The sequence below is a fragment of the Peromyscus leucopus genome, chromosome 8b (assembly GCF_004664715.2).
Source record: "Peromyscus leucopus breed LL Stock chromosome 8b, UCI_PerLeu_2.1, whole genome shotgun sequence".
In the NCBI taxonomy this organism is placed as follows: Eukaryota; Metazoa; Chordata; class Mammalia; order Rodentia; family Cricetidae; genus Peromyscus; species Peromyscus leucopus.
Genome location: NC_051086.1, coordinates 10563905 through 10580263, shown reverse-complemented (window position 1 = coordinate 10580263; position 16359 = coordinate 10563905). Strand labels below are relative to the sequence as shown.

Here is a 16359-nt window from a genome sequence, read left to right as displayed (position 1 = left end):
GGTTAGAGGAAGTCAGCTAGCCAAGAGTGGAAAGAAGGAAGGGTACACCAAGAAAAGGACAGGGGGACAGAAAAAGAAGGGAGGAGAGAGGGGCAGAGATGAGAAGCTGAGGAGGTTTGCTGCAGCCTCAACATTCAGAGGGAAGGAATCCTGATGTGCTCTGACCCTCTCAGCCTCCCATAAGAATCAAGAGTAGAAGTCAAGAGGTGAAAGCAGATGGCCAATGTGGAATCATGCATCCATTAACTTGTCAGTTCTGTGTACTTGGGGAGAACCCAATTGCTCTCTGAGCCTCAGTTTTTCCATCTGCAAAATGGAGACTGCAGAACCCAGTTGGGAGGTTCCTAAGAACCTATGTGAATGATCATGGCTGGATGAAGGATTCACGGTGTAGTGTGGGTAAACATGCAGAATCTTGAAGAGCTGCTGCAGGGCCAGCCCAGTGGCTGCCTACCAAGTCAGACTGTAAGCTGGATGTAAGTGAAGATCTAGAGTGGAAGACTGACTAGATATTCCATAGCCCAATACAAATATGTATTCTAGTTACTGGTCTTCCAATTGACTTAGGTGTAGGCCTTAGGTGTAAGGATTACAGGCAGGCTCAAAGCATGGCTCAGTGGTCCAATAGCCCTCAGGAAAGGGGGGTGTTTAATGAGAAGCATAGCCTCAAACCGCAGCCATATGTAAGACATGGCTTCCAGGAGCAGCAGACCCCCTGTTCGAATACCGCCTAGCCACTTCAGCAAGTCATCTAACCCGTGTCTCGGTCTCTTGCTCTGCCACTGCAAATGACAGCCCTGATGCCTGGGACCCCGGGGCCTCACAGGGGAATATATGAAAACTGCATTGCACAGTCCCTGACACCTTGGAAGTTCTTTGTAAGCACCAACTATCCGCTCTCACAAGACATGCTTGCCTGTAATGCCAGCTCGGGAGCTCCAGCCTGCAGGCTCCGTCCCGCCAAGAGCATCAGCGAGTGCGGCCCAACACAAAACCGTGAACTTAAACAAAACATTATGAGATGGTCTGGGCAGTTGTTTCGTAACTCGGCGGCATTAACCAAGTTGTACCACAATGCCAGGTTTGTGATGCTTCGTTAACATGTGGTCCCCAGGATGTTGTCACTTGGCACTGCCCCCTCCCCACACTCAAGGCCACCTCAGGGTATTGAGGAAGCCAAAAGAAGACAGAGAGTAGGGACAAAGCACGGTTCCCCTGAAGGGACATGCTTGTCAGGCTAATGCAGTTTGTGTTGGGCCTGGTCACTGATGGCCTCTACCCTCTGCAAAGTCAAGAGGGGACAAAGATGCTGCTTGTCACGTGGAGGACAGGGAGGTTCGGTTGGCCCTTCTAAGAACAAGGCCCCCTCTCCCCACAGAATGCCTTCAGATGCTCTTAGGCTATATGGCAGAGACTTCTCTGGACCAAACGGATCCTCCATCAAGAAGGGCATCCACGGAACTGTGGCATTACAGAGTTGTGTGTATTTACATTTCAAGGGCTCTGAAAAGTTCTGCTGCGAGAACTTAAATTTCCTATCGTTTAACTGATGTCTCCTGGTTGTACTCGAACATAGATTCCCCTGCCCACCACCTCCATTTCTGCATTGCAGGAAACCCCTGATAATATCCTACGGGAGACGCAGATTGGAAAAGCTGGCATAGTCCCCCAGGACTGTGTGTACTTCCTTAGATGTCTAAAGGGCCTTTGCAGTAATTCAGGGCAAGAATTCTTAAGCTTTGAGAAGCAAAGCAACACCTAGGGGCCTCCCTTAAAATACAGATTCCCCATCTCTATCTCAATGATTCTGTAGATCTAGGGTAACATAAGGAATGCAAAAACATCTGTTCTCCGGGCCAGGTAACAAAGTACGTGAGCACGGCTGCTTTAGATGGTGGATACTGGGAAGTCAGTGCTCAGAACAAACATCCCCATCATCAGAGAACTTATAAATAATAAAGATCCTCAAGCCCCACCTGGAGTCCCAAACAGATTTTGTTGGGTGTTTTTGTGTTTTGTTAGGGGGGAAGGTATTTAGAGTTTGGTAAAGAAGGTTCACCAAAATAAATGAAGCGGGTGAATATTAAGGATTTGGTGGGAAAACATCCTCCAGTGGTCTCCAGGCAGGGCTAGAGACATGGGGAAGAGAGGTCCCACCCGAATCACACCCTTGCCGTGGTCAACAGAGCCCTGTGGCTCTCCTAGCTGACTCTGCTCTCTCTTTCCCACACCCCTCCCCCAGAACAGGAAAGCTGGCAAAGCAGCTTGCAGAGAGGCTTCCGCTCTGCCAGGCCTCTGGTCGAGCCTGACTGATCTTCCATTGCTAAGTCATAAGAAAAGCAGAAGGTGCTCTGGGGCAAGACTCTCTGGCCCCGGAACTCCGAGACTGACACAAAGAATTGGCATGAAGTAAGAGGAAAACCTCCAACAGGCCTTCCTTCCAGGAGTGCAAATACGGTCCTCCTCCTCCTCCTCGCAATATTTAAGAATGGCCGTGCTCCACGGAGGGAGAGCAGGCCGCCTGAGGAACGACGGTCCGTCAGGCAGCCAGGGTATTAATGGCAGGTGAAACCTTCCAAATGAGCACCCTGTCAGCCAATCTATTGCTTTCAGAGGTTGGCAAGGCGGGAGACCTAACACAGGCAATGAAGAACTAATCTCATACTGCCGGGTTAAATCAAGTCAGCCTTGCCTGCACCTTTCACTTCTTAGTTACATCAAGCCAGAATACTTTCAATTATGCCTCACTTCCAACTTGTCAGCAGGCATAGGGGAAAATGCAAATGGAGCAATGCCTTTCTATGGGGGAGAGCAGGAAATATCATTAAGAAGCATCACTCACCGAGCCGTGTGTCCGTCTTCATGTGGGCCCCATCCTATGGTTCTCTGCATGTCAAGGTAGTGGGTAATCTTAGCGTAAGTCCATTCTGTAGATTGGGAAAGTGAGTTCACTTGCCCAGGGAATGAGAGACCTGCTTTGAAAGCCAGAATGTTCTAATTCTAAGGTCTATGCATGTCTATTTGCCTTTTGTTTAACTGGGCCGTGAGTCAGTGTCACCATGAACAAGTTGGGGAGAAGCTAGGTACCCCATCTTTGTGTGTCCTGTGCTTTGGAGAATCAGCATGTTACCTGGTGGGACCCCCCTATGTAAATTCCCTGTCTCCCATCAGGGTACCTTTGAAATGTCTACCATCCTTTACCCACTCTTTATGCATGCAGAGTCAACCAGATTAACTCATTCCAAGAGTTAATCTGGAATATAGCAGAGTCTTAGCCCCAACTCCAGGAGTCCCAAGAGGGTGGACCAGGCCCCACATCCCAATATACCAATTAAGGAGACAGTTCATGGTGAATGATGGATAAAGGAGCCAATCGGTGTGGCACAAGCTATAGGTAAAGGTATTCCACAACACAGCTCTGCCTTTGAGGCACCTACATGAGCCTTAGGCTTAAACAGAGGCAGAACTGAGGTGGAAATGAGGATCATACATAATCACACAGTCTTTGTCCAAGTGTGTTCTGGGTGATTGTCATTTCCATTCAGGGTAATTAAAGGAAGTTGCCTTTGTCATCCCTTGAGGGGAGCAATTTGGTCCCCATAAAATGATCATGTCTTCCCCAGGAGACAAGCTCACCATCACAGATAATTACCCATCATTGAGGGGTGGCTTGTCAGTGTACCAATGTGTACACAAAATTTCCACGCCTTGTAACACAGATGTTCCCGTCAGTCTTGTTGTTTCTGGTTTCCAGTGTGGCTACAGGTTCAGGTATGTTTTGGGGGGTCTGAAACCCCTAAAGCCGACAAGATGCCTAGCAGAAGATTTTTGTTCAGCCTTTGCTTGGCTTTGTGGGCTCCAGTGAGACATTGATGCTTTTCAGCAAGTTTCTCAGTGTCTGATGTATACAACCTCAGTGTATCATCCGAGGGCTGAGGGGCCAGCCCCAGCTCCAAAGAGCCACAGACAGCCTTTGCTGGTGGGAGCAGTATTCCCTTTGCAGTCTCATAGAGACTGGGTTGCCTCAACAACATTCACTGTTACTAGGCGATTGCCTATATTAACAGAGGACTGGCCAAAGTATACTTGTTGGGGGTCCCGTGTACTTTAGGAGGATACTGCTCATCCTATCTTGCAAGACAAAATCTACTCCACGGCTGCCTTCTCCCTAAAAGTCCATAGGGACCAGTGAGGGGCGGGGGGGGGGGGCTTGCCAACCAGACACTCCACCCCTCTCCTCCATTTCCATCACAGAGCAAAGCACCACATTCCTTGGCCCCACTGAGTGTCTCTGGCCTCCTTCTCTGCTCCGTTAGCTTTCCTGTCACCTCGCCATCATCAGTCCTAAGATGTCCTGGGTTTGTCACCTGTACTAGCTGCATTTTTCTTGAGGGAAATGAAAAACTGGTAAATACCAATGTCTCTGTGGGTAAACAAACCATGGCTGCCCAGAAAACCCAAGAAAGTTAAAAAAAAGAAGAAGAAGAAGAAGAAGAAGAAGAAGAAGAAGAAGAAGAAGAAGAAGAAGAAGAAGAAGAAGAAAGAAAGAAAAGAAATAGAGCAATGATTCAGAGGCCCTTGGCCTGTGAGTGGGTGCTCCCAATCTCCTAAGTCTCCTAAGTATCTCATCTCAGCTGATCACCCACTATTCCTGTTCAGTACCGTTATTGCTAGTCACCACTTGCTGAAATTGCCTTTCTAGCTAGTTGGCCGAGATGAGAAGCAAAAATGTGTAGAGTGCCCAGAAAGTTCCCCTGGGCTTTTCCCCAGCCAATACCTCCCAGAAGAGGAAACTATAATTTTTAACCTATTGTAATTAGTTGTGTCTGTTCTTGAGCACCCTGTCAATGGATCGGTATGTACTCTTCAAAGCCCATGGTTTTAGCCAACCCTCTACTTAGCCTGCAGGCCCAATGAATAGGATAGAAAGACTGATGAGTGATAGTGCATCCTTTTGACGTGTCCTTTCAAACCACAGTCTGGAAAAAGCTGAGCTCTAAAAAATAATTACATGTATTTATTTTGTACGTGTGTGTGCCTGGGTGACGATTAGAGGCCAGCATATGGAGATTGGTTTAGTCCTTCTACCACATGGGTCCTGGGAATCAAACTCAGGTCGTCAGGTTGGCAGCAAGTGCCTTTACCCACTAAGCCACATTGCCCATCAAAAATCTGCACTTTAAACAGGCTCCAAACCAGCGCTGCATATAGACATTCATAGTGTAGCCATGGCACCTGCCCTAAGTCACTGAGGTCACTTTGTGCTACCCTGTGACAAAACAAACCCAAGGAAAGTAAACACAGGTGTCCCTCTAAGCCTTTAAAGCTTAGGAAAGCCACATAGTTCATGGAGGTCAAAGACGAAGTCACATGCATAGCAAGACACAAGATGCCACCAAACTGACCAAAACGCCAGACTCTCCCAAAGTTTACAAAGCTCAAAGAAGAAAACATGTGAAATAAACATCCTCACATCCTAGAGCCCTTCACTTTAAAAGGCTAAAGTCAAAGACGCCGGCAGCCTTTTGGGGGGCAAAAAGATACACTACATGTTTTACCAACTCTGAAATGCCCAAATGTTGACTATGAGTGCTCCCCTGTGTGCGAGGGGCCTCCTGCCGCCAACCAGGGCTCGTCTTTACTGGTCAGCGTTCACTAAGTTAGAGCTGCAGTCTCTAGAGCACGCAAGCGCCCCTTTTAGAATCCAGCAGAGCAAAGCAGATAGGGCCTGGAGATGGCTGACACAAGCCTACAGCCATCCCAGAAGGTATGTGTCAACTCAACGTGATGGTTTGACTCTCACAGGTGAATGCCGGGGGAGTGCCTCGGCAGCCCGGTTCTAGGAATGAATTCCCAGGCACTTTGTTTCTCGTGTTCACATTTTCAGATGCCCATGTCAACCAGCCCAGTTCTTTCCCAACTGGAGCGGTAGACAGGCCTTCAGAAGTGATTAAGTCTCTCGTGTTTCCCTGGATGACTAGCCAAGTACCTTGTCTACTGACTTCCTTTAGTGGGGAAGCATCTCTTTCCAGTAATGGAAATGCTATTATTGGCTGCCTTTTCCTGCTTCTTAGCTGCTTGACTGAGACGGACTCAGCCTTCCAAGCTTCAGTTTCTTCCTCTGTAGGATGATGATGGCAGTTCAGTCTCTGAGCACTCACGGTACCAGGTACTGCTCCAAGTGCCACGAGTCGTACCTCAGTATACGTAGGGAGTTTACTCCAGGACCCCACAGATACCAAATCCCCAATGCTCAGATTCCTTATGGGAAAAGTGTAGTGTCTCCATGGTAACCTCTTCACATCTTCCTGAATCCTGTGCAAGGGTGCCCAGCCTTTTGACATTGTCATGTCACATGATTTACAAAGTTCATCTTTGATAGCTTGACAATCAAGTCATAAAAAAATTTTAAGTAGATTTATGACTTTGTGTTGGGCCACATTCAGAGCTCTCCCCACCTACATACAACTCACAGGGCCTTCCAGAACCATCTCTAGGTAACGTCTGCTACAACGTAAATGCTGTACAAAGAGAAATGTGCTGTATTGTCTAGTGAACAGGAAATTATTTATATGTGCCCAGTACTGATGTAGCCACCATAGGCTTGCCTTCATTTTCTATCTGAGTTTAGTTGGAGGCCCAGACAGACTTGGACACCAGATCCTGAGGGCTGAGAATTCCCTTTCTCACGTTGTCACCGTCATCTCCACAAGAATTGGGTTGGCACTCAAGGGAGAGGAGAGACCCAGAGCGGTTCATTGTCCACAGCCTCTGAACAGTAGCCAATCAGAGACTCAGACTCCAGTTCCCAGGCCGAAATTTCAGGGTTGCAGTCCTCTTCCTTGCAAAGTTGCTGTGAAGACTCCAATTTTTAAAATATGAAAATACTGCTTCCTCTGTGACGTCTATTTTCACGGTTCGTCACTCCTAACCTGTCACTATTTGGAATTTAGCAAGCTTGCCCGGATTTAACCAGCCCAGGGCCCATCCTAACGAATGACTCTATGTATAAAGGAGTATTACTTTCATTACTTTTCCTGTCTAGTTTTTATAAACAGAATGAACTTCTGTTTATAGTGATACCTACAGTTTACTAACAGTGTACTTTATGATAAAAAGATATTCTAGCCGGGCGGTGGTGGCGCACGCCTTTAATCCCAGCACTCGGGAGGCAGAGGCAGGTGGATCTCTGTGAGTTCGAGGCCAGCCTGGGCTACCAAGTGAGTTCCAGGAAAGGCGCAAAGCTACACAGAGAAACCCTATCTTGAAAAAACCAAAAAAAAAAAAAGATATTCTACACATCAAGTCAGTTATTCCCTATTTCATAACCCTGAAGCATATATACTATGATAACTCAGTTGTTGTTGTTGTTGTTGTTGTTGTTGTTGTTGTTGTTGTTGAAGTGAGGATCTGGAACTTGCTATGTAGACCAGGCTGACCTCAAACTCACAGAGATCTGCCTGCCTCTGCCTCCTGAGTGCTGAGACTAAAGGTCTGTGCCACCGTGCCCAGCCTAATAATTCAGCTTTAAAGGCAAGCAGACTGATGTTCAACAAAGTTGTTCATCTTCCCAAGCTTGCACGGTGAGGATGAGGCCAAGGAAGATGAAATTGAATCCACGCAGCAGGTTCTTACCTCAACTCTGTGTGAGGTGTGCGACTTTCTCTGTTAGGATTTCTAATCCAAAGAATTCACTTCATATTACTAGATTGTCATAGAAGATTATCTCTTCATCAAAAGTGATGCTTTAAAAAAAATTAAGCTCAGTGTGGTTGTATACAATCACAGTCCCAGTACTTGAGAGGTGGAAGCGGGAGAATCAGGAGTTCAAGGTCATCCTCAGCTACATGCAGAGTGAATTCTAGCCCAGCCTGGGTTACGTGAGATCCTATATTAAAACAACAGTAATAGAAAAGTGATTTTTGCCAGGCGGTGGTGGCACACGCCTTTAATCCCAGCACTCGGGAGGCAGAGGCAGGCCGATCTCTGTGAGTTTGAGGCCAGCCTGAGCTACCAAGTGAGTTCCAGGAAAGGCACAAAATTACACAGAGAAACCTTGTCTCAAAAAACAAAAAACAAACAAACAAAAAAGTGATTTTCTTAAGAGCCTTGGTGTGACTGGAATTAGTTAAATTAATATTAGAATATAAATAAATAAATAGGCTCAATCTTGTTCCCAGAACGATTCTTCACGCCCACATTTTCCTGAAAATGCCAGTCCAATTATTGTATGATATATGTGCATAGAAAAATCAGCCAAAACTGTGACTTGGCCTCAGTTCTAAGAGAAAGCACCTAGAACGGGCTCCAAGGCCATGTTTCACAGAGTGAACTGAAGCAGATGAGGGCATATGAGCAGATGTGTCAACACTGTGGGCCACCTGGGAAGTCTCTCTTGCTGAGTCAGAATGAAGCTCCTGTGGAGGGGTCGCTGCCAACCTCCCCCACCAGCATCCCTACCCTCCGCAGGGGGAAAAAAATGCAGCCCAACAAATAAGTAGGTATATAAATAAATAAAGAAATGGGACAGTGTCATCAGAGGGCCTACGGCTTCCCACCCTGCTGGATGGAGATGTCCTGGCCTCTCGGGTCCTGAACCGGCAATGCAGAGTGGTTTGATCGCCTGCTTGATTGTTTTCAAGATAACTGCGAGATTGTCAGTGACAGAGTAATTTACTGAAGATTGCAATGTCAGACTCCATCCAAGGGGCTTGCTAGCATAAAGAGGCGATTCTCGTGACTGACAGGCCACTGGGAGACTGGAGGGCCAATTTAAAGTTCACGGTGTCGTTGGAAAGTGTTGGGGGCAGCAGCCAGTGATCACACAGCATGAGGAGGTCATTACAGGCACGGCGTATACTGCTGCCCTAATAACACCCACACCCCAAATGCTGCCACTGAGGCAGAGAAATGTCAATATGTGGGAGGGGATCATTTATATCTCTTTTCTTTTCTTCTCTTCGTATCTGTCTTCTGCTTTGCTGGTGTGTTTAGTCGCTTGCCAGACTGGACCTCAGATTAAAGAAAAAAAAAAAGTATCAACAAAACAAGGAGGAAATTGAAAGTAGTGGCAGGTCCAGAAAGAGGGACAGAATGCTTGGTGCTTAATAGGAAAACGGTCTCGGGGTGTTATTTGAGCCGGACGCATACTCATCCTCTAGCTGGTAATATGGGGTGGGTAGCCAACGGGCTGGAGGAGGAAGAAACCCTTCCCAGGCATAGAAGGGCAAGGCCACCAGAGATGGATGGGGCTCCTAATGGGAAGAGGCCGGCGACCTTAAAAGAAATCTATAGTGCTAACAGCAGTGGGTTCTTCTCACCTGAGAAGCTTCTCGGCTGCTGAATAGAAGTGTGGATCTCAGCGGGTTATTTTTAAAACCCGAAGCAGGCGCTCTGTGTAGATTCCCTCTGTCTAGTGCGGCCATCCACGGACGTGATGTTCACGGCAGAATTCAATGCAATTATTTTTTTTTTTCTTCCCCTTTTCTTCCTTGTTCTGCCAATGGCCCTTGAATACCAGATTGAGCAATCAGACCGTGGATCCGGGCCTATGTTCCTGGATCAGCCCGCTGCCGAGATGCTGTTCATCCTTCAGCACTGTTCCCGGGGCCTCAGCCTTCCTGGACTCTGGGAGCCTCACATTCAGCCAGCACACAGGGCTGAGCTACTCAGACCCTTGGTTTCCAAAGTCCCTCAATGTACACCGCACCTGCCTGCCCACCCTCCTGTGCCTGCATTTCTAGGAAATTTTGTAAATCTGAAAGTGTTGCGGGGCACACCGGCAGCATTTACCCACGTGGAAAATGAGAGGCTACTTTCAGTAATTTAAAGTCAAACAAAACACGCAACCTCCTAATTTGTTTGTTTGCTAAAAAGAAAGTAATGCATTAAAATAATTGTACATTAATTGCTAGATTACTGAGGAACTTTGATGAAATTACATATTTCAATTTCATTAGTGGAACCAAAGGGAAAGGGGGTGCCAAAAAAAATACATTGTTGTAGATTTAAAGCCCACAGCCAGGACTCTGATTCAGCAGTCTTGGACAAGTGTTTGTCATGGCATAGTCCAGAATTGGAGAGCACACTTTTATGATGCTAATTATTTCCCCCTCCCTGCCCCCCCCCAAAAAAAATGCTTTGCTATCAAATTCAGGAGGCCTCAGCTACATTATTCTCAAGTTCTTCTACCACGTGCCCAGTCAAAAACCTCATTCTGATAGGGAATTCCAAAGAGCAAACATTGCCCTGAACATTCTAATCCTCAGCCGTCTCTAACATGTGAGGAATGGAAAGAGTCATCCACTCATTCAACAAACATTTGTTGGGGGTCCTGTTCTGTGCTGGACTGTGAGAGAGACATACATGTAGAGTTCATAAGGCCCTGTTCATCTTTCACTGAATTCTTTTCTAGATATGGAGGCAAACATAAAGATGTAATTAATTCCCCTACGAGGAAGTTAGTGTCAACAATAATGGTTTCTAAAAAATGTATTGTGCATTAGAATCACCTGAGAATCATGACGCATGTGCAGATTCTGGAACCTGCTTCTGGAGGCTGTCCATGGGGAGGCCTGAGCAGGTCCTTGATTCTGTCTGTGGACATCTAAATGTGAGCCATTCCTTCAGGACCCGAGATGCACAGGGCAGGGGCTCCTAGCAAAGTCAATCACTTTGTGCTACTATAACAAAAAAAAAAAAAAAAAAAAAAAAAAAAAAAACATAGTGGGTGTGGCTTACACAGTTCACACCTGTTTCTCATGGTTGAGACTGGGAAGTTCAAAGCCAAGGCCCTGGGGGACTGAATGTCAGATGATGGCCCAATTCCCTCTCAGTGTCCTCAGATGGCAGAAAGGGGGCCGGAAGACTCCCTCAGGTACCCGTTACAGAAGTACTAACTCACCCACGAGAGCCTTAAGAGCTCAGTTCCTTCCTAAAGGCCCCTCTCAATGTGGTTTAGAATGTCAGCATATAAATGGGGGGGTGTGAGCCACAATGCGTAATGCCAGCCTAGCCAGTGGCACCACCAGGGGGGCTTCCTGGGTAAAAAGAACACCCCTAAACTGGGCTTTAAACAGTGGGTTGTCCTGTCTGTCTCTCCCTTCCAGACAGGTGCTATGATTCTGTACCTACTGTTCCATTCCCAGCATGTAAACAGCACTCCAATGTGGGGAGTGTGGCAGGTTAGTGAATAGGGGCACCCTGGGAAAGTGGGTAAAAGCTTGGGAATCTAGAAGAAGACAGAATGGAAGTGACTTCTTTTCCTGGTGGCCACACACGCGATGCCATTTCCACACTTCCTTGAAGAGGTGACACTCACAGCACCTGGTTCTCCTCCATCTTGTCAACAATCCTCCCCCTGGCTTAGGAGGAGGAGGGCTGGCGAGGTTTTCTCCAAGGGAGGAAGATTGACAGCCTCCCACACTTTGGTTAGCAGATACCCAATCGGCACAGGCCCTTGGGAACAGTCTCTGGGCAATTTTTATGCTATGTTATTTCAAAGAAAAGTCCAGGGTTTTATTCCCAGTCACTCTAATAATATCTGCTTGTGGTAGTAAAAAGAAGGAATTTTAGGAAAATGCAATAAAGCAAAGAAAGAGGATCACACCAGAGAAACCACTGTTGATATTTTCAGCTGTTTCCTTCCGTCGTTTATTCTCTGTATGGGGGAAGCTGCAATTATACAAGGCTTGCTGTGTGAAACCTGCCAGTCTCGGGCCCATGGGAAGGTTTGATGGTAACAAACGTGTTAGCATCTCAGCATCTCCAAGTGGCTTGGTGCCATGCCGTGCTCTGACCCTGGCTCTGTTTCTGCCCTTCCAGATGGCCTGGTGGATTGCCTGGACCCTGACTGCTGCCTGCAGTCAGCCTGTCAGAACAGCCTGCTCTGTCGGGGGTCCCGGGACCCCTTGGACATCATTCAGCAAGGCCAGACAGACTGGCCTGCAGTGAAGTCCTTCTATGATCGCATCAAGCTCTTGGCGGGCAAGGACAGCACCCACATCATTCCTGGAGACAACCCCTTCAATAGCAGGTAGGCATCCTTTTGTCCCTGCAGGCCACTGAGGTCCCCACTCCTTTCTCTGTCAGAGCAAAGGAAGTTCTCTGTCTTTTTTTCTGGGACCCATTTCCTGGAAACTGCCCCTGAGGCAACTTATTGACATGAGTCATTGAAGACACTTTCTTCACTCTGGTAGGGGTGCTAGAGGAGAGTTGTGGTTGCTCTGCCGGAGTGGACCACCTTCAGCCCAGAACCTGACGATGACACCTGTTGATTTTGAGTTTTGAGATGATTTTTATGATCCATTCTTTTATGACATCTTTGTCATTATTTAAATCCCTTTTTTAATGCCTCTGAGAAAGGCTTTTGTTTGAGCGTTACTGAAATAGTTGATTCGATGGAGTGTTTTTGAAAGCTGTTATTAACGTGATAACATAACCTATCATTCATAGCATCTTAAAGTCACAGTAATGCCAGTTATGGGAATTTATTGAGTACCTGGGGTGATGCACACAATGCAAGATGCACTCTAGTGCTCAAGGTACTGAGCCCAAGCATTTCTCTCCAAGTCCCTCCTTCTTTCCAGCTCATTTTTGCTCTCAGTTGGGAATCTGGAGTTTGTGAAGTCAGAGTTTGAATTTCTTTTGTAGTCAACTTGACCATCTATTCACACTGGAGGTCACTCCATTCCTTTCTGTCTTCTAGACACTGTGTTGATTGTGAGGGAAAGAAGGGGGTCAGTAGGACAGGGGCCTTAGCTGACACACATGATTGACTCCCTGGCCAATCCAGATGTCCAGGCATATGTGATGAAGGTTGGCATAGTCTTTCGGGGGACACTGTACCCCATCTCTCTGCTCTTGCACATGAAAAAAATACAAACTACTGATTGGTTCCTCCTTCACCCAGCCTCGAGATTTTAGGAGCATGAGCAATACAGTGATGTCCCTTTCTAATACCCCCGACCTGCCGTCTTCCTTCTGATTCTTTATGGGTCTGTTGTTGTTTGTTTCGCCTTTCTTTTCCATTTAGTTTTTTTAAAGTTTTTGAATTTGTCTTATATTTGTATTTACACTGGGGAGTGCCACAGCACACATGTGGTGGTTGGCAGACAACCCTATGGGAGGTGATTCTTTCCTTCCAACAGAGGGTCCTTGGGATCGAACTCAGGTAGCCCGGCTTAGTGACCTTTACCTGATGAGCTGTTTCAGCCAACCCTTATTTTATTTTTATTGGCACATAATAATGGTGCACAGTTATGAGGTACCATGTGATGTTTTGGTAAGTGCATACATTGCTTAATGATCAGAACAGGGAAATTGGAATAACTGTCACCTTAAATACTTATCATTTCTTTGTACTGAAACATTTAAAATCTGTTTAATCCTTTGCAATATGCCTTGTGTTTTGGTCCACCATTGCCATCCGACTGTGTACTAGACCACAGTATATGTTCCCCTCTCTAACGGTAACACCTTCCACCTTCCGTTGCTCTCCCAGCCTCTGTCCTCACTCAGCTAGACTCAAAAGTGCCCATGGAAACAAAGTGTTCACTCCACTTCCTCTCTGAGCACAGGCCAGAGCCCTAACTTCATAGGTGATTCTATTAGAAGTCACCTCACTGGACTTTAGGGAGAAGGCATCATCTGGGTAGGACCAAGTCCCCATCCCTCCTTTGAGAGCCTAGAAGGTTGGGATGGAGAAGGCTGGGTAGAGGCACAGCCAGTTCTGTAGCCCCACAGAAGCCCTCTGTAAAACTGCATAACCCCAGTTATTAGCAACTCTGCTCATTTATGTATTTATCTGTGGTTATTCAAGACAGAGTCTCACTCTATAGCCCTGACTGGACCACTAGGAAGGAAGCCCATGACTGCAGCCCAGACTAGCCATGAACTCACAGCAATCCTCCTGTCTCTATTGCCCAAGTGTTGGAATTACAGACATGCACCATGACATGTTGCCTTTGGCAGTTCCTTTGAATATGAGAGTTCTTCACAGGGTCACCTTAGGTCCTGATCTTACTAAACAGAGATCAGAAAAATAAATGATACTATAGAAGAGATCATAATCGCAGCCTTCTTCGGTTCCCCCCCTAAACTCCTAACTGAGTCATACAGGGGCACAATCTCATCTTCCTGATTAGCAAAATTAGCATGATATTATTATACAACATGTAGTAATGTTACTATTTATTTTAAGAGAGGAATGCTCAAAAGAGAGGGAAAGGAAGAAAGAAAAGAAACAAGTAAGGCAGGCAGGCTGGGCATGTTGGCACATCCTTTAATCCCAACACTCGGGAGGCAGAGGCAGGGAGATCTCTGTGAGTTCAAGGTCAGCCTAGTCTACAGAGTGAGTTCCATGGTAGCCAGGATTACATACATAGTGAAATGCTGCCCCCACCACCACCAAAAAAGGAAAGAAGAAAAAGAGAAAAGAAAAGAGAAAGAGAGAGTCAGGAACAAATCTCTGGCCAAAATGAAAGGTGTTTCCTGCCTGTTAAATCTTAGCTCTGGCACAGTGCTTCCTTTCCATTATGAACACAGATCTCATGAAGACTTGTGACTGACTTGCACTAGACGAGAGCATTTTAGTGAGGTCCATGCAGCTTGCTTGCGCTGTAAACACTGCTAATCATCTCAGTCTTCCCATGCTCTTCCTGCTTAGCATTTCAATGTCTATCCTCAGTCGGTTATTTACTGATACTTTCTTATGTTTTTTTTTCTTCCACTTCTGATACCATCTTAATGTTCCCACCATGAGATATCACCTCTGGGAGATATCACCACCTGAAGGAGGGTCAAAATATGGTGGAGTCGGCAGAGATTCCAAAAATATGTGGTAGTTTGAAACAGCGCACAGACCTGAGTGAAGGGAAGTCACTTTAGAGGAGGCTGTTTGGGAGCTTGATAAGGCAGCACAATCTAATATCTCTGTGTGGATACATAATTCAGAAGGACAAAATAGTTCTCCAAGACCCGGGGTGGAGTTCAGTAAGCATGTGAAGCTCAGCACACTATCATCTGACAAATAATAAAGGACAGAGTTAGGAATAAAGAAAAACTTAATTCAAGACTTCTACAAAGGCGGTCTCCTAGATAATGGTAGACAGAAATAACTAAGATGTTTCGGCTCCACCACTATAATTTATGGAGCAGACCTCACTATCTAGATAATGTGATAATTGTTACACATCAATAATCATAAATAGAAAGGCACCGATAGCATGTCTTCGCTGAGTCTTTTCTGCAAGTTGGCTGCCTAGAAACGCCAGGAAGCCAGCCACAATGGAGAAACGGAAAAATAGAACAGGAGAAATCACGGGTAGACGAGCCCCCTCCATTCCTTGTAGTATTCCACCAAGCCTTATGCTGTAGGGTGGACTTAAAGGAAACAGCAGTTGTAGGGGGACAGACAAAAGAAAAATCCATGGTGGGACATACACCCAATTTTGTCTTCACATCACGAGTACTGTGTACCTTGTGATCATCAACATACACCCTTGATTTTAAAATAGTGTCCGGTGAAGTCTGAAAGGAGTCTTAGCTGGAGCTAAAAAAAAATGGAATTGAACAAAAGGATTATTTTCATAAATTAGTTTTCTGCTTTCAAAAGACTCTAGCACCGTGGTTGGAACCAGCTAAAAGTGGGACTCATTTGTTAGGCAGCCAGTGGCAGACAATTAGAGCTGTCAGGGGAATGGTCTGAACACCCCCAGATCATGAAGGGTTGGAGCCGAACAGTAGGGGGTATTGCTAATAGAAAGAGGTGCTTGGAGACCGCATTCCCTCTGGTTGTCAGGTGTTCCAAAACTCTGGGACAAGATTCCAGCAAAGAGGTCAGCTCAGTTTACCTAGTCCAGAAATTGGGAGAGTGCCCAAGAACCTAGGAGAGCTGCCTGCTTTCACCAAATCGCCCCGTCTCCAAGGCCGGTGGGACTGCTGAAAAGGTAGTGTAGTCAGCTAGGAGCTTAGCGCAAATGTGGAGCTTCTGATGCTCCTGCTTCTTCATGAGGACAAGAGAATTCTGGGAGAGGAAACATGCAAAGAGGAAATCCTGCTTTGGGATTTGTTTACAGTAAAGGTTTAGCATCGCCAATGTGGAAAAATCCCAAATACTCCAAAATCCAACACTTATCACATAGCAGCATGACACTTTACCTTTAGGGTAGTTTTATAAGATATATATGAAACATACATGAATTGAATGTTTAGACTTGTGTCCTATCCCCAAGATAGCTCATTATGGATATGTAGATATTCCAAAATAGGAAAACAGAGGTATGACTGGTCCTAAGTATCTCAGAAAAGAAAGTCAACCTGTTTTGTAACTACGTTAGCTTTATAGGATTTCCCGGCTAT

General features: G+C 46.2%; 1 protein-coding gene across 16 annotated transcripts in view; it reads left to right on the top strand.

Moving 5' to 3' along the window:
* Window positions 1-16359, top strand: part of Tenm2 (teneurin transmembrane protein 2) — a 1236692-nt gene that overhangs the window by 1152918 nt on the left and 67415 nt on the right. For all 16 annotated transcript variants that reach the window (XM_028864303.2, XM_028864310.2, XM_028864309.2 and 13 more), the window contains one exon: window positions 11824-12034. In XM_028864303.2, the coding sequence (XP_028720136.1) occupies window positions 11824-12034 (211 nt within the window). The remainder of the gene's footprint in view (window positions 1-11823; window positions 12035-16359) is intronic.